At 38.6% G+C, this 18,153-nt stretch overlaps 1 protein-coding gene across 2 annotated transcripts; it reads right to left on the bottom strand.

The window, feature by feature from the left end:
* Nucleotides 1-2,557: 2,557 nt before the first annotated feature.
* On the bottom strand, nt 2,558-16,542 carry ildr1a (immunoglobulin-like domain containing receptor 1a). 2 transcript variants are annotated; one of them, XM_051941369.1, is made up of 11 exons: nt 14,421-16,542; nt 12,053-14,194; nt 11,823-11,883; nt 9,432-9,602; nt 8,052-8,201; nt 7,416-7,535; nt 7,065-7,211; nt 5,629-5,751; nt 5,310-5,491; nt 3,019-3,612; nt 2,558-2,860 (listed from the first exon to the last, which is right to left on the bottom strand). In XM_051941369.1, the coding sequence occupies exons 3-11, from the start codon at nt 11,869-11,871 to the stop codon at nt 2,807-2,809; spliced, it is 1,590 nt and encodes a 529-aa protein (XP_051797329.1). In that variant the 5' UTR covers nt 11,872-11,883; nt 12,053-14,194; nt 14,421-16,542; the 3' UTR covers nt 2,558-2,806. The 2 variants fall into 2 exon arrangements, with proteins under 2 accessions (XP_051797329.1, XP_051797331.1); XM_051941371.1 differs by having other exon boundaries at nt 2,558-2,865; nt 14,421-16,541.
* Nucleotides 16,543-18,153: the final 1,611 nt, after the last annotated feature.

Here is an 18,153-nt window from a genome sequence, read left to right as displayed (position 1 = left end):
CCAGACCTTAGAGTGAGATTTGGTTTGTGTGGGATGCTTACGGGGGTATGGGGGTCCTCCCTCAGAAAAATTTGAAAATTATTGATCTTATTTCCTGCATTCTGGTGTAATTTAAGAGGATTTTGCCCATTAAAATCTTATTATAGAGATAACATTAAGGGATAATTACAAAACATTGAGGTTAACAAAAATCTGAAAAAAAAAACAGCAAGGGCAGGCAGCATTAAAAATGGTTCTTCATGTAAAATATGGATAAAAGTTTTGTGGCTGGATGTGCACAACACATTTCAGTATTTTCCATAAATATATGCATAACTGAAATAACTCCAGCAACCCAATAGTGGCAATACAGATTGTGGGTCTATTAGGAAAGAGTCCTATGAGATTGCACAACCCCAACAGCAGACAACTTTCAGGTTTTTGTAATAAATAATGTATTCTAATGTATGAAAACATAATATGCACCATCACTGTTATGTAACTTCTTCTACATAAACCGTGCTGAGCTCTGTTGTGTTTCATTTACATTTATTCTTCGTGTCTTCTTGGACTTTACTGTTGCATTTAGACAACTGGAAAAAAAAGAAAAAAAATTATTAAGTCAAACCTACACAGCAGTCTCATCACCAACAACCTTGGTCTATTATCCACCAACGTAAAGCCTGTTGCCAGAAACCTCAGGGTTTTATTTGACCCTGACCTCAGTTTTACCGCCCAAATCGAAGAAGTTATCCAACCTTGCTTCCTCCAAATTGGAATAATCTCCAAGAAAAAGTCAATGCTCACATACCCAAACCTGAAAAACGTGTCCATACACTTGTCTTCTCCCATCTTGATTATTGTGACTCCCTCCTTTGTGGCATTCCTGTAAAGCTCCTCTGTCGCCCCCCACTAGTCTAAAAACGCAGCAGCTCGCCTTCTTATTGGTAATTGACGACATCACATCACATTACATCTATCCTGGCTTCCCTCCACTGTCTCCCTGTTGGTTTTAAAATTGATTTTATTGATCATTTTTAAAGCTTGCCAGGGTCTTGCCCCAAGCTACATTTGTGATCTGTTGACCCCTTGTGAACCTGCTCATAACCTTAGATCTTCAGGTGGATCTCTTTTGGTCATTCCAAAGTCCAGGCTTGCATCTAAATGTGACCGATCTTTCTCCATCAGAATCTCCACTTTGGAACAACCTGCCTGAGGAGATGAGGCCTGCAGAGTCAGTAACTTCTTTTAAATCACTTCTGAAGACCCACTTTTATAGACTTGCTTTTATGTGAGGTTTAGTTTTAGCTTTAATTAGTTTTAGTGTTTTATTTTGCATTATGTCCTGTATATTTTTAGATATTCTCCCTTGTTTTGCTTTTAGCTGCCTGGTCCTTTGATGTGATGTCATCTCTAAAATTCTTTAATTCTCTGTTGTTTTTTTACTTTTAATTTTAACCCTCAAGCTTGTTCTTTAATGTTCAAACTGCCTAGTTCCCTTGTTTGAGTTGCGTGCTAATCTAGCTAATTATTCATTTAATTCATTGCTGTTTTTACCATTTGTTTTTAATTGACTGCTCTGACTTGTCTCTTACAGCTTGTTTGATTGTCTCTGTTCTACATGTTTTAACTCTCAAAGCACTAGTTTGTGAGCACTGTTCTTAAGGGTGCTATATAAATAGTTATCATTATAAAGTTCAAAGAGGAAAGAACACCAAAAAGGTTTTTTTCTTTTTACACCCAAAAAGGTAAAAATTTTATTCTCAATATTATTAATAAACACAAACTTACTGTACATTATAAATTCAAAGAGCACGGAAAAAACATTAAGAACAGTGGAAGAGTCAAAAACTTTCATGAACAAGTGATTTTGTGTTCAATGTGCATTTCTGAATTATACTATGAAAAGCTAAGTCTTCAAAATTGCACTGAAAGGAATATTACTTTCATACTGTGCTAGCTGTTGTATCAAGAAAAAAATGTACTTTTTTTGCCTGTAACATTCTTGATATTACTTCATTTCCTACATCAACACCATGAAAATGACTTATTTACACACAGCATTTACAGATATTGATAGCAATAGCACATAATTCACCTTATAGGTTTTTAGCCTTTTCTGAAGAGCGGCTCAGCACACGCTTTCCTTCAAAAATATTAGTGAAACAAATCCAGTAAAGACACTTCAACATGTACAGGAGATGTGAAAAATGACAACATATTTACAAAAGTGATAAAAAGATGAAAAAAAAAAAACTAATCCCAAATGATCTTTTCATATGTGTGGATTTAATGTATTTATTTAGTGGCCCTGAGTGCCGTTTCCTCTGTACTTCATGATTATTGTTTTATGGCTTTAATTACATTACCAACATCACAAGACTTAACTGTTGCTACCAAATAAATAGAGCTTCAAGAGGACAAACATCCCAACTAAAACCACATGACTGACTAATGTAACAGCAGGCTTTTAGGGTAATACTCCCCTCTACTGGTTTGTTAGTGTACTGAAAATATTACGAAGGATTCTAAAATCTGTTCAGGAGTCCTAATAAAGACTCACAGTTTTCTTAAAAAAAAAAAAAAAAACATTTGAAAGACAGAACTATTATAGGAATCCTTTGTCTTTCCTTCTGCAAACTTTGGGAGAATTATTCCAAATTTCTGAATCTTCCAATCTCACATTTCCTAAATCCTTCCATGAGCTTTTCACCTAAGAAAAGGTAATAAAAAAAGCTGGTGCATTATTCATGTTAATATTTAAAAATGGCTGCCTTTGCAGGTTTACCAGTAGCCAGACAACGAGGCTAGTTCTGTGAAACAGAGGTCAGAGGGCAGGCGGAGGGTTCAGATGACGACGCTGGTGCCACTGCGAGAACTCCTGTCCTGAGAGAGACACACTAACTTTAGATCACTAGCAATCAGCGGAGCTCAGACTTTAAATAACCAAAACAAAACAACATGACTGTGTGTTGGAGAATCTGTGAGTTTTTCACCAATGATGTGTATCTAAACCCACTAAAGCAGCGATTGTCTTACAGAGTAGCGTTCATTCCTCCGTGCTCCTGGTTTCTGTCCAGGCTCGTACTCAGTGTAGCTGGGAGGTTTGTCCACCCAGCCTCCACCTCCTCTCCTTCCTCCTCCTCCTCCTCCTCCTCTCCGGCTGCTGGCCTCATCATCCGAGCTCCAGGATCCTCTCCTTGAGTAGTTTCCCCTGGACCTGCTGTCGAACAGGTCATCCCTGGAGCGAGATCGAGGGTGGTCAGCGCCTCCTCTTGACCTGCTGCGACCCCGGCCGTCCAGTGACTCCTCGCTGTAGCTGTGGGGGAGACCTCTGGATCTGGGAGGTGAGGGGTAACGTCTCCCTGACGATCCTCCTCGCTCGTCACGGCGGCCGAACCCACTGCGGCTGCTCTCACTGGAGCTCGGTGGACGAGTCTTGGGTGCAGGAGGTGGAATTCTGCCCAGCTGCTGCTCCCTTATTGGTGGCAGCGTGATGACGCGACGCTCCGCTGGGCCATCGTCGAGGGCAGAGAGCATGCTGGGAGGGCCGGGGGAGAATGGGACGTTGACGGGGACATGCTGGACAGGAGGGGGTATCTGCTGCATGTGAGGGGGTGGAGGTGGCTGGGACTGAAGATGAGAAGAATACAGTAAATTAAAATACACTGGTGATGACATATCAGTGACAAACACAAACACAAGAGCTGTGCACCAGTTCCACATTACTGGCATAGTATATGGGTCAAAATATAATTGCAGGACTTTTTGTATCACAGCTGACATTTTTGCCGTTTTCGGGCCTAAAATCAACATGGCCGCCTATAACCAAACACCACATGGTATTTTTACAGAAACATTCTTCTAAATATTATACATACAATTGAGTAAAATTGAAAGTTATGTCTAAAGATATTGTAGTAAACCTGTTGACTACTTTACATTAAATAAGTCAGAAAGCCTTGGAGTCTTCCAGTCTTTTCTTCAGGAGGAAATGACATCATGTGGAGCAGGTCATGTGATCTGGAATTAACACACTTCCTGTGGAGGTGTTTTTGTAATGGGGAACTTAGTTGAAAGTGATTTCTTGGACACAGATACAATTAGGGATTTTCCATATAAAACTTGGTATAAAAAGAAATATCTGTTATGATTATCTCAACTAAATAAAAAGAACACAATCAAACTATTCCTGAATCAGCTCATTTTATTATTGTTTAGCTAATTAGAAGGTGGTTATTTTTTATTAATAAGCGATTGTTTCCATCATAAATAATTCTGGAATTTGTAAAGACATGATCATAATGAACATAAAAACATTATTTTTTTTTATTATAATGAAAAATGTATACAAGATACATCCCATGGACTTCAAAAGTTCGTCAATTATATATTGACCCATATAGTGTTTTGGCAGATGTAACACAAGCAGTGCTGCTTTCTAGGAAATGATCCAGCTGCTGCCAGATGCCATCACACTCCACCACTGTGACAAATTTCAGGTGTAGAAAATATGAAGAAAAAATATGCTCCTCTAAATACTTTCTTTCAATGGTTTATAGCTACTTGAGCTGAAACAAAGACCATCCCCTGCTGTTATCATGTATTACTGGAAAAAGCGTGAATGCCTCGGGATCTCCGTGGTTTATCTCCTTGGCAAAACAGTTTTTTTAGGAAATCTGTCTTCACTTAGTTTGACTGACTTTTGTTATTTTTTCTTCAATATAACACACAAACAGCTGTCATTGGTCGACTGTGAAGATGTGAGAGGTGATTCAGATTAAATTGGCTCTCTCAAGATGTTTTTTTGGGATTCTTCACCAAACTATTTATTTCATTCTTCACATGAACAGCCTGAGTATAACACTATGATTGCCTGCTTGTTTTTAAGTCTGCTTTCAAGCATGACTAAGTGGAACAATTACTTTCTAAACACTGTTGATTTTTGCCAAAATCTGACTAAATGTCTCATAAACTAGTTCTGATTGAGTATAAACTAACTCTGGCTCTATCATGACTTGTATCATTCACCCAAACTCTGTTTTTTTGACTGCCTTACAATGATTTAAACACAAAAAAGTGTAAAAAATATATTGTTTTGTTAATTTGTATGAAAAAAATAATTAGAATTCAGTGGATTCTCTTATTTTATCCAATTACACAATTTTGCACTCCCAATGGAAAAACAGTATAACTGGCCTCCAAATAGAAGCTAAGGTACTGCAAAAAAGTAAACAGGAATGGTAGCAGAAAGGGTTTACATGTAAACAGCTTCAAATTACAACATAACAGATGCTCTTGTGTTTACATGAAAACATGTGACAACATACCTGCAGCAGAGGGCTGTTCACATCCATCCCCCTCACCTGGCTCTCCAGGTAATCAAGCATCTGATTGGTGTTGGCAGGGGTGTGGTTACCATGGACACTGGGAGGGGGCATGCTGTAAGCTGAAGACTGAGGAGGAGGGAGGGGCATTGGCTTCAGAGGGATGCTCTTCCCTGAAACAGATCCTGAAGAGACAAAAACATTCTAAATTAAAGGTGGATTACACAGATGTACAGACATTTATGGATCCTACAAACACAGGACAGCTACAAAATCCACAGTGTGATCATCAGCAGACTTGTTCCGTGTTTTTGTGTTTTACCTGCGTAGAGCAGCGGGTTTATCTGGGAGGAGGCGTGGCTCATCGGTCCGTACACCGGCTGTCCTCCCATCCAGGGAGCCATGGCCCTCTGAGCCTCCTTCATCATACGATGCTGCATCACCGCTGAAAGATGAGGACAAAACACACTTTCATATTAATCAATATATGAAGGTATCTTAAAGTAGACAGGCTCTTTATCTGCTCTGTGTAAAGGAAGCATCAGCTAAACCTTAAAATGCGACTTAAGACAGAATGAGGCCTGCACACTGCCAGTACTGACAGAACAAATGATGACTCATTACAGGCATGTGAGCTATGTTTGGAGGCATGACAAATGGAAATTACTCTTCACATGACTTGAGGCCTGTACCATGGAGCCAGTTTGACACAATCAGGCTTTCTTTGTGTAAGTCAGCTCAGCAGAAACTAAAACCCAGTCAGAGTTAACAGGTATCACAAAGATGCTTATCAACTTTCTTTGTTAACTCAGGACTTCTGCATCAGACTCTGAACCTTGAATCTTCTTCTGCACAAAATGAAACAGTCATGTGCAGCTGCTTCATTTTGCAAGGTATTATAATAGAGAACAACAAGAAATATAAAAAATGAAAACATGAAAAAGCGCTTTTACTGATAGGAATGCTGGTAGAAAACTGTGTGAATATATTTATTTTACTGATCAATGCAGCTGCTTATTTCTGACAGCTGCACATCAGAGCTGTTAAACTTTGAACCTCACACATTCAAACATCATATGTATTGAAGTGCATTGCTCAACAATGCAGGATATCTCTTTAATTTTTGGCAAAACCAAAGTCAAATGAATCTGACTGGTTCAATATCCTACTTCTTTTCTAACCTCTGCTCTGTCAGCTGCAGCATCAGCATGTAAACGAACTTGGCAGCAAATCAGGACAAACATATAAACATATTTATGGGATTTCTGTGTCACCAACTAAATACAAGTTGGGTTCCCATGACAACGTGATGCATACAGTGTGTGATACTGTAACTGTACAGTTTCATTCAGTGGCTTTAGTAACATACAGCTCAACAGGTTTGCAGATAAAACATTTTTCCTCAGCTGAGAATCGTATTGTTTACAGAGAATCACCTGGAAATTATTTCTTTAAAGGATTGTTACAGCCGATTTGAATCTGAAATGCTGAACATAACCTGCTCTGCTCTGTAGCATGGGTTACCATGGAGATATGGCAGATTAAAACAGAGGCACCTTGGTGATACTGAAAACTGACTTTATACTCAACATATCTTACTAATCTCGCGTCATAGTACAGCACCTTATTGTCTGTTTTCAGTCTTTCTGACAACACAAACTATGAAGGTGATGCTTTCATGAAGCACATTTGGCTGTTGGAGCATTCATAAAGCACCACTCTGTCCCATCATCCTTGTGTTGTTTTTTTTTTTAATACCTTTTTCAGGACAGCAACACTGCTGTGGGCAGCAGGGACAGCGAACGTAGCAGCAGCATTTCTGAGGGCAGCACTGGCAGCAGCAGATACAGAAGAGCATGATGAGGAGGAGGGCACCGATGATGATGAACAACACCGTCAGCCAATCTGAGAGCCAACAGAGAGAGACATGGTCAGAGTGGTGGGATCTAAGAAGCCATGTTCTTCAGAGGTATTTCTGTATTTTCTGGTGTTAAATATACCCTCCTGATTTTGTTAAAATAAACCTATATTGCCACACAAATAAAATTAACATTAGAAGTTACAGTTTCATCATAACACTACATAATAGATTTCCTTTTTGTTTCTTACGGTAGACGATGAGTTTGACTTCTTTGTCGGCATCTCCGGTCGTATCTCCAGGAGCATCAACAGCGCAGAAGTAAACTCCGTTGTCCCACCACATCACCTCATTGATCACCAAGTCTGCCTCTGTACAAACATTCACACAAGTACTTTCATTTAACCAGTGTCCAAGTTACTTTTGTAGTAAAACTGCGAACAATCGATTGTCTTCTCGTACTCGGCTACATATCAGAAGCACAGATTCACACTTGGACTCATGCTTGTGCTGCAGTCTTTAACCATTCACAAACATGTGTAACCTAAGAACGTTAAATAATATGACTGAAAATGACTTTCATTAGGAATACATTTGAGGATTTGCTTGGTTAGTCCACAGTGACAATAATTTCAATCCAAAACACAAAAACATATTCCCATAAGGGCCTAAAAAACCACAAAACTTTGATAACTGAGAGGCCACACCCAGACATATCGTGGCATTTAAGAAACATTTTCTTCTGTTGATCAACTAATTAATGAACCAACTGGTTATTTCAGTTCTACTTCAATGCATAAAGAAAACATCAAAGGACATATATTAAGTTTGAGTTGTGGACTCCTGAGAGAAACATCACATTTAGTCTCATCTTAGAGTGAACTCACTGTTTTGGATGGTGATCCTGCGCTCTCTGTATTCTGCTCCCAGTATCGGCTCGCTGCTTCCTCTCTTCTGGACTACAGTTCGAACTGTCCGCTGACGGTCTGGACAGTCATTCGATGGGTCTTGTCCTAACTGCAGTGCAGACTGGTACGCTGGAAAACCAGGGGAAACCTTTTTATTAAAGCAGGAAATGACAGCGGTATTCTTCTGCTGATTGTTTTGGGTTGTGAGAAGGAGGGACAGTGACTGAAGTCATTTACAAACTTTGTTCTAAGCCTGATATGTTGGATTTCCAGTGTCAGCTTCATGAATATCAGAGTCAGTCTATCCGTAAGTCCAAGACTTTATTCTCCAGACTGATATATCTGAACACGTATTGGACGGACTGACATTAAATTTCACACAAACACTCAACGTCACACGAGGATTTATTCGACTGAATCAGAATATTAAGTTTTACTTTGTCTAATACTGTTTTATAATGAAATACCTGCAGATTTAGTATTGTTCCCATTTCCAAATGTGAGCATGTGACCGTACAAACTAAGATGCGTCTACATTCCGTCTTAAAGAGCTGCTAGCATTTCATACTCTTAACCTTGTTACAGTCACATCTTAATGTTAAAAAAGCCCAAAAAAACTCCATTGAAACTAAATTCCACAAAATTCATACCGAGCTCATATATTTTAATATAGTTTAGTTTTTTGTTTTTCTTTTTTTGGTCAAATACACACACCTAAAAAAGTGCAGTCAGATGCAGTGTTACACTTGTGGCTGTGCTAAAAAAAAGAAGATAGAGAGGGACTAGTTTGAGAATTAATCATTAGTAAAAAGAAATATGGAGGGTAGAATCCAATGATGAACATTTGTCACAATTTAAGGGAAACTATAGGCCAAAATGACTTTAATACTTAGAGATTAGAATTTATCATCTTGGAGACCTGAGAGAAATTGATTTTTTGTTTTTGTTTTACTGCGTTTGATTTATGGCTTTAGGCTGGATAGTGTTTCGTTTACACAGATTTCTTCTTTGTTCACAAATTCCTCCTTTATAACCATCAGCCAAATCTATAAAATTGGGAAGAAGATGGTCAGAGCTGCAAACGAAATGCCTCATCTCAGTTTCTCCTAACTTGAATAATCCAGCTCTTTAGGCTTTTAGTTGGAAGCTTTTCATTCTAGCAATAACCTTCACAGATCCATCTAAAAGAAGGCCTTTTATTTTAGCAAGTCATGCTTCCTCTTCACTTTCCAGTTCATGTCGACAGTACAGCTCAGGAAGAATTCCAAAAGTAGTTGTGGCTTTCCACCACAAACTCACCAGCCTCTCTGAGACTCAGAACAACATTTTTCTCACTCAGTTGTGTGACTTTTCTCTTACCGGTGGAGTAGTACTCCAGGACCGGGTCCCTGCAGAAGGACTTGAACCTCCAAGTGACGAGAACATCTTGGAGGTTTGCCGAGGTGGAGAAGTCGCAGCGGAGGATCACTGAGGCGAACAGAGCCGTGCTGCGCTCCTGCTGAGGGACAATCACCTGAATACACAGCGACACTGTGGAGAGACACAGCAGACATTTACATACAGTCAGCACTGGAACTAAAACACAGCTTTAGAGATTAGATTGATCGTGCTCATTTTGTCGTCTTATTCAACCACATTAGCGTTTCTTTTTTCCCCCGACAAATTCGTAAAGACGAGTTTTGACCTTGACATGTTTCAATCGTTTCTGGAGTCTTCCTCAGAAGAGTCATCTGCCGTGTGATTTACTTCTCAGAAAGACTGCAGATGGCAGCCGAAACATGTCAAGGTAAGAACTCACCTTTACCAATTTGTGGGGAAAAAAAGAAACACTAATCTGAATTTTTGATATACTTGTACCTAAGTACTTTCATTTTACACAACTGTATACTTCCAGTTCACTACATTTCAGCAGTAAAATCTCACTTTCTACTCAACTACGTGTATTTTTTAAACCTACTTTATATACAGTTTTAAGTACAGGGACATCAGATAAATCTGTCCCGGCTTTTTCATAAATATTTTATCCTTGCTATGATTTTGGTCCATCTGTACATTTATTGACATGGAACTGTGTGAGAGGTTTAAAGGAAAAAAACTCTATTTGACGGATGAGTCTCTGACTACACGTTGTTTTTTCTAAGGTGTCAGAAGCCAAATAGGGTTGAAGAAACTGGTTTAATCTTCATCAGTGTAGTTTGTTTTTAATCTGTTGTGTAAAATTTTCATTGTCAAAGTAGCTACAGCTGTCAAACACATGTAGTTGAGTAGAAAATGAGATTTAACTGCTGAAATGTAATGAACTGGAAGCATACATTTGTGTAAAATGAAAGTACTTAAGTACAAGAACATCAAAAGTTTAGCTGTCTGCAGTCAATGAAACGCTAACCTGAACTTTTGATGTACTTGTACCTAAGAATTACAACACACTGATGCTTCTCTATAAATATTGACGTTCTACAGAATAATATCCTCCTGAGAACTGAGGGGAGGGAAAAGTATGTTTCAGTTTAACTTTTTGTGATTTCCTGTCTTTTTGCAGCTGAAACAACAACTTACAGTTTAGAATTTTAGAACAAAAAGCCCCCCAAAACCCCCAGAAAACCAGTGATACCTCAAAATCCAAATAGGCTGACAACAAAACAAGGACCCATTTTCTAATGAAACTTCAACCCAATTAAACTCAACATGAACATAAATGAAACTCTCCACAGTCAGGAGCCGTGCATTTTGCTGCAGTCTCCATTTTGTCTCAACATGAAAACAAAGCTCTTCCTCGTCCCACCCAATCACATGAGATATCATTGGAAAGGCCAGGATGTCTTCTATTGAGGACGTCAGGATCCAGTAGGGTAGCTCAAATGAGTCAAAAGATACATAACAAAGCACATGTCCAGCACAGAGAGCGTAAATGACTGAGCTGGGACTCAGGAGGATTTCAGCCTCTACTTTTACTTTAATACTTCAACTGAATGGCAGCCAACCCTTGTGTATTTACATGAAAGCACGCCTTCTCATGCATAACACAGTACTTCACATTACTGTATCGGCACATTACGTACATAAATAATGTTAATACTTCTTCCACCTCTGTATACTGCAGTTTGTGTATTTGTGTGTCATTTTTGTGTCAGAAAAAGATGCTGACAATTGAGAGAAACGTGCTGAATTTATAGCCAAATGTCCAGGAAGAAGTGTGTGTGTGTGTGTGTGTTTCAGGTAGCCAAGGTATTCATTCAAAGCAGCAGAACCAGAAAAACAGGTGACACAAAGAAAGACACAGGAAATAGCTTACTGTGAAACTAGCAGCCAAACACTGAAATAGAAGAATGAAACCCGCGGTTTATCTAAACATGGACAGGTCACACTGACCATTTCAATCAGGCTGGAAAAATAATAATAAATACAGTTTAAAAATATCCCTGACACTGAACCAACTTCAACCTGTAAGTAGAGGTGAAGTCAAACCATTTTTTTAAAAAAATATTTGAATTCAATCAATCCTGTTGAGAATTTCCCTCTCAAAAAAATCTTTATTTGCTTTATTATATTAAATTTTAAAGCTATACATCCCAATTCGGAGGCAATAATTAGGCTCTAAAACAGGAGATGCTCCTTTGTTTCATATAAACAGAGTCATGTGATCGATACCTGCACTGCCACGAGAATTTTAAAAACACATTCAGCTCACAAACAAGTTAAACGGATTTGTTATAGAGACACGAGGCCAGTCTGTAAAGAAATGCAAATTACCTTTCAGAAGCGACGACAGGAGAACTAGTGCTGCTGTTAGTCTCCGCATGATGAGCAAAAGCTGCAAAAACACACACCGGGAAAAACAAAACAGGAGGCAAAAGTTTTTTAAAAAAATTATAAGAAGAGTAAAATAAAAAAAGTTCCAATGATAAACCTATGCTTTAATCAAAACCCGAGAGAAACCATTCATTGTTTCACGCCGTGCTTTTGGCTAAAGAGTCGCCTACCTGCTGCCTGATGCGCAGACAGACTCATCTGAGGCCACGCCCCGAAACAACGTACAAGGAACTTGGTTTCAGCTGTTGATGTCATCCTAGGAATAAGGAAAGTTTTTTAAAATTCAGAAAGTCACCTAAAAAATATTCCACAGTTCTTGGTTGATAACATTTCGACCAAAATAGTGATTTGTCTCACTAAATGCCTCCATTTCTTTTCGAAAACATTTAAAATGATCCAATATCCCACCAAAAATAAAGATTCGAGAAAAAAAATAAACAGAAAAAGCTTTGCGTACCAGAACTTTTTATTTCTTCTTCTTTTGGTCCATAAGTTTGTCTTGGCTGACTGATCCTCCATGGTTTCGGAGTCTGACTTTTTTTTTTTTTTTTTTAGGAAAACAGCTTTAGGAGCAAAATTTACACTCGCTTTGTTCATTGGGATTATATTCTTCATTGCTAATGGGTTCGTATCATTGAGATCTTTATAACCGCGAGGGCGAAAGATGCAGCAGCACGTCAGTGGGTGGCAGTAAATTCCCAGTCATCTGGATTTCACTTGAGTGGAATCATACAAGGTAAAATCCTCATTTAACTCAAACTGTGAACATTTTTTTTTCATTGGGAGCAGTAGACTTCATTCATGCATTTTCAAAGAGCCAAAATGTGTCACATATATCTAAAAAAAATGATGCAAGTGGGTTTTAAAAAGGATATATTGATTGTCCCAAAGCTCTGCTGCAAATGTAGAAGTGTCCTCCTGAAGTTTCATTGAGATGACTTAATAAAAAAGATGAGCTGACGTTGCACAAATTAACACAATAAAATCCAGGACTTATTTCCACTGTGGTCCTGGATGTGGAAACAGCAGTGATTATAGCACAAAACCTGCCTGTATGGATTTCTTTAAATCTGTCCCTTCACTGCTGCTTTGCATTCAAACTAATACATTTTAAAAAGTCTGCATTTTTACATTCATGAAACTGTGAAATTAATTAAACACCTGTCACCTCTGGCAGCTTCACAGCTTAAAATAAATCCAAACTTCAAATTAGCATCAAATTAAAATGCTAGTGATAGATGTTTCATAGGAGTATTTCACACAGCTCACACATGACAAACATAAATAGGCAGATTAGTGGCAAAACATTATACTGAAGTACAAAAATATTTTAAGGCCAAGTTGCTACTAAATCTTAAAAAAAATAAATATACAAATTTTGATCAGATTTTAATTTACTGGGAAATACAAAAACTGACGTGTCATTAATTTAGCTGATTAGTTTTCACACATTAAAATTAAAAGGCATCCTATCAAAAGAGTGCAAATGTGTGTTAGTGCAGATTTGACACCAGCTCCCTCATCAGTGCAGCGTCCCCCTTTTTCCCTTTTTTTTGCAGTTTTTTAAAAAACCGTTAGGAATTGGTGTGTCTTTCATTTTCATGTTGATATCACTTCATATGAGGTTAAGGTTTTATTTCAGTTTTCCTTATGAAAACTTGTAGAATTATATGGTTTACTTCCAAAATATTCCATCATAAAATGCACTGCGTAGACAAAATACTGAACCTGAGTGCAATATTTCTGTATTTATCAACCTCCTGCTCCCTGCTGTAGCGTTCTGCATGTTTCTTATGGGTGTGTGTTGTTCTCTCTCTCCTAGACTCCTCAGGTAACACCCATCCTCCTCCACTTCCTTCTATTCACTCACTGAGCTTATTCAATGCAGGTAACTTGTCAAACTAAAATGAATGAGAGCAAACTAGAACTCAGCAGCAGTCTCCTGCTGGCCAGGATGGTCCTGGTTTACTTTCTTTTGGCCGAGAACAAGTCTGGCTTCTTTGCTTTTGTCTCCAGTGGCGTCTCCAGCAGCATGAACGGAGCAGAAATCCGTCCCAGCGTCTGTCCACATCACATCAGCGATCAGCAGGTCTGCCTCTGTACAAACACACAGAGATTTAGTATTTAATGCCCTGTGTGATTCACTTCTGTGCTCAAGATGTTGTGACTTTAAGGCGTTCGGGTCCGCTTTGTTTTTCTTCAGAGCAGCATCAGGGGCTCATTTGGGAGCAGTTTGGAGTGCTGTGCTTTACGCTCATCATCGGCACAGTCTTTTACTGTGTCCTGTCTGAAGTCTGGTGCAGGCTGGTTTGCTGCAAAACCAAAAGCAGTTTTCATTAACAGGAAATAATTATCTAAGTGTGAATGCTGTCCATAAAACGATGAAAGCGTATTTGTTGTTTAACTGTGGACCATGAATAGTAGTTTTTATCATCATCAGATCTTTTAATGTGAATATGGTTGTAGTCACTATGTGCAATTACTGCAGAATAAAGTGAATCTGAAGCTTTATTGTTTGTGCGCTTAAGTTGTTCTTACACACTGAGCTGTTCTCCGTCTCCTTGCAGAAGGATTTGTAGCTCCAGGTGACAATAACATCGTGGAGGTGTGCAGAAGTCGAATAATCATATCGTAGGACTACCGGGACAAACTGAGCTGTGCTGCGTACCTGCTGGGGAACAATCACCTGAATACACACCGACAACAAAACAAATAGTTACATCCAGTTTGTGTTTTGGTGTTTGTACAAGTGTGTCAGGAATTAATGAGACCTGGGTATCACAAAACAACATGGAGGAACAGCAGTCTACAACAGCATCACCAAACATCAGGGAAGATATTTGTAGTAAGAACGAAAGACTCCATGAGATTGTTTGTGTCAACCAATTAGTTCATCTCAGAGTGGAAGAACCAGTAAAACTGGGACGCGAGGGGAACGCCTTCACTTTGACGCAACAAAGCAAACATTCAGAACGTGGAATGAAAAATGATGAGTTCATTGCTTCCTAAATGTCCACACTGACGGATGGAGTCACATCCTAAAACCAACAGGATGATGACAGACATGTTAGGTTACAAACAAGAAGTAGACATTTCAGTGAAATAAGCATTTTGTTTTTCCATGAAATTTTTTCATAGTTGTATTTCTCTTATCTTTCTAAAGAACTGGTATCAATCTCAGACAAGTTTTTGTTATGAGTTTGGCTGGTCAACCAATAAAAAGAAACAGTTCTCATTCAGTGTGGGAAGGAAAAAACAAAAAAAATCTGAAGTACAGAACAGTGCCATGTGTTGAAAGATGCATTAAAGCCACTCATATGTTATGAAACTGAAAGAAAGTTTCCATCAGACAAATGAACAGCATTAGGACAGATATTTAAAAAGAAACAGATAATAAAAAAGCTGCTAGAGTCCCATTAACTTCTTACTGCAGGATCCACCGGAGCCTAGTCGTTGTGCAGGCACTTTAGACCCCCTAACCAAAGCTCACAAACAAAAAGGTTTGCAGATGGAGCAGAAACAGGCAAAGAAATAACTTCTAAACTGGTTTATTGACCAGAGAAGGCTGCGCTGTACCGGATGGAGGTCTAAATGGTTGGTGAATGGTCACAGTTCCAACAAAAAAACACCATCCCTAGGACACTAAAAATCTCAAAATTAGGGCGATACGAAGAGTTCTTCACTGAAAATTGTGAGACACAGTACAAATTGTGGCTTCAGCAGGAGAACACAACATGCTACGCTGCACAGAAATGTACCGGCTCCTCGGATGGAGAAGATAAAAACATCAACAGCGTCCTGCCCTGACCTCAAGTCTACTGAGAACCTGTGGAGCATCATAGAAAGGATGATCTGTGGCAGCACACATGGAAACACAGGCAGAAATTACCCATGAACCTACAAGCTCCATGGATGAGAACCTCAAAAATGACTAAAACCTTAACATAGCTTGATTTGCTTTATTCAGGTAACAAATACTGTTCTGTTTTGAGTTCATTTTGACCAACTGAATGTTTTCAAACTGTAATGATTTCAAGAATCTGTCCTCACTATTAAGGGTTCTTGCTTGTAACGTCCATATTTTAATGTGATTGTTGAGGATAAAACTTCTGTAATGGTGTTGACAGATTAGAACAAACATAAAATTTGGAAAATGTGGAAATTTGGAAAAATATTTAATTTGTAAACAGTTCAGGACGGCTTGTTTTAAGACAACAGGAGCACAGTATGTAAAGAAATGAATATTACCTTTAAGAAGCGACTTCCCAGCAGGTAGTGTCCTCATGATGACCGAAAGCTGCAAAGCCAAAACTGATAGATTTACAAAAGAGTGCAAGAAAACCATGCATTCTGACTGAACACAACTGTTCACTTCCCTCCTGTGTGTTGCCAGAGGAGGAGCTTATCTTTGAAAGTGGAATCATCTCAAAGAGGTGAGTTTATCCTCATCTAAACAGATCCACGTTTGACAGGAATGACTGAATATCACAAGTGAAACAAAACTTTAACCATACAGAATAAATCCATAATTCCAAAAATAATATTTGCTTTTGATCAAAAAATATAATAATACACAAAAAAGTTCTCTTTGCTATATTCTAATAAATGTAGATTAAATAAAAATGGGGGAAAATTGAAAAAGTAAACAAATTAATTGTGTTTTTTCTCTCGCTGAAAGTATATTAACATCATCCTATTCGACTGACCTGACTCTTTTTTTTTTTTTTTTTTTTTACTCTTACAGGATTATAGTTTAATCGACACTTCATGGAGAATCTTTATTGTTATTCAGTTTAGTTATTTTTTTTTACTATTAGGGTCTATATATAATTTCAGGGCTTTTTGTTATTAAATTCACACGGTTATTTAGTTCACGTTTTAGTGGTATCCAGTCATTTTTATTCATAAGTGATTGTTTCCATAATGAATAATTCTGGAATTTGTAAAGACACGATCATATTGTACATAAATAAAAACATGTTTTTTTTTATACTTTTAATAAAAATGTATGCAAAATCATATATTGAGCCATCAGACACAACAGATGTGTAGCTCTAAAGCAGAACCACTAGATGTCAGCCTCAACTGCTTTTCTCTGCCTGAGCTGAAGCTTCACTGGTGTGAGGTTTCTGTTTTCAGTCAAAGTTCCTCTAAGCTGCTTGGGACACTTTTCGAACACGACCTCCTTCATGGACGTCTGGATGCATCTGCATATGAATGAGACCATTCTGCGTTTGCTTGTTGTGCTGAAGTGATTTCCGGATCCTTCAAAGATTGTTTTCCCTGTGAGCTCACCCACTCTGCACCTGCAGCCCCCTCGCGCTGTTTTTCCTGGAAACGTCTGCTAACATCCACTCTGGGTTTGAATCTTTTGCTTCTGCTTCTGCTTTAAAGCACAAACACATGTTCATTAGGGAATGACTGCACCATTGTTATGCATTTTATTTTCAGTTTTTATACAGTAAAAATGTGAAGTTGTAAATACTTAAGGTCCTTACACACCGGGTGCGTTTTTTACGTGCGTTTTTTTCGGACGTCAATATTTTTTTTTCGAACCTGTATCCTGTCAATACACGCGTTCACATCGGCAACGTTTTCTCGCTCAGCGATTTTGCGGCATTTATTTTTTCGGATCATGGTCGATTTTTCTAAAGTTTCGCATTCTTTGTGACCACTTCTGACCAATCAGATTGTGTGTTGTTGCGACGTCCCATTCACCGGCATACAACATACTTTTCGCTGTCAATTGCGTTGATGTCACGGTCATCAATTAGGTCTCAGTTGTTACCTTACGTTTATGGATTATAGTTTAATGTTTTGCTTACCCGGTACTGGCCCCGACTCACATTACAGTACATGATATCAAGACAGAAAGACATCGCAACGCATCTAATCAGAACTGAAAATAATCCGTCCGGTGTTGTGTTTTCTGCTTTTAGTATCTGTGGCATATGGTAGATATTATTATTATTCATACTTTATAGTTGAAGAAGTGAAGAAGATGTGGAGGAATTTGAGGGACACGTACGTGAGAAAGAAGAGAGAGGAAGGAGAAATGACGAGGAGTGGCCAGGCAGGTGGAAAACAGAAGAAGAGGTGGAAATACATTACGGCAACGTCTTCCTCCCCTTCGGAAAGTCGCAAAAAACGCATCGTGCTTGATATGTATGGACAGGTGCGTCAAAACTCTCATCCGAATATTTCGCAATTTCGCATCGTTTATTCGCATCGCTCCCGGTGTGTAAGGACCTTTAGCCTGGAAACGTGTCAG

The sequence above is a fragment of the Acanthochromis polyacanthus genome, chromosome 2 (genome assembly GCF_021347895.1).
Source record: "Acanthochromis polyacanthus isolate Apoly-LR-REF ecotype Palm Island chromosome 2, KAUST_Apoly_ChrSc, whole genome shotgun sequence".
Taxonomy (NCBI): domain Eukaryota; kingdom Metazoa; phylum Chordata; class Actinopteri; family Pomacentridae; genus Acanthochromis; species Acanthochromis polyacanthus.
The sequence above is the reverse complement of the archived record's forward strand: the minus strand, read 5'-3'. Positions and strand labels throughout refer to the sequence as shown.

Coding starts and splice junctions, on each gene's coding strand:
- ildr1a (XM_051941369.1), bottom strand. CDS start 11,871: ATGCGGAGACTAACAGCAGCACTAGTTCTCCTGTCGTCGCTTCTGAAA. Junction 7,212..7,415: donor AGTCAAACTCATCGTCTACC/GTAAGAAACAAA, acceptor GTTGGCTCTCAG/ATTGGCTGACGGTGTTGTTC. Junction 2,861..3,018: donor GGAGGAATGAACGCTACTCT/GTAAGACAATCG, acceptor CTCTCAGGACAG/GAGTTCTCGCAGTGGCACCA.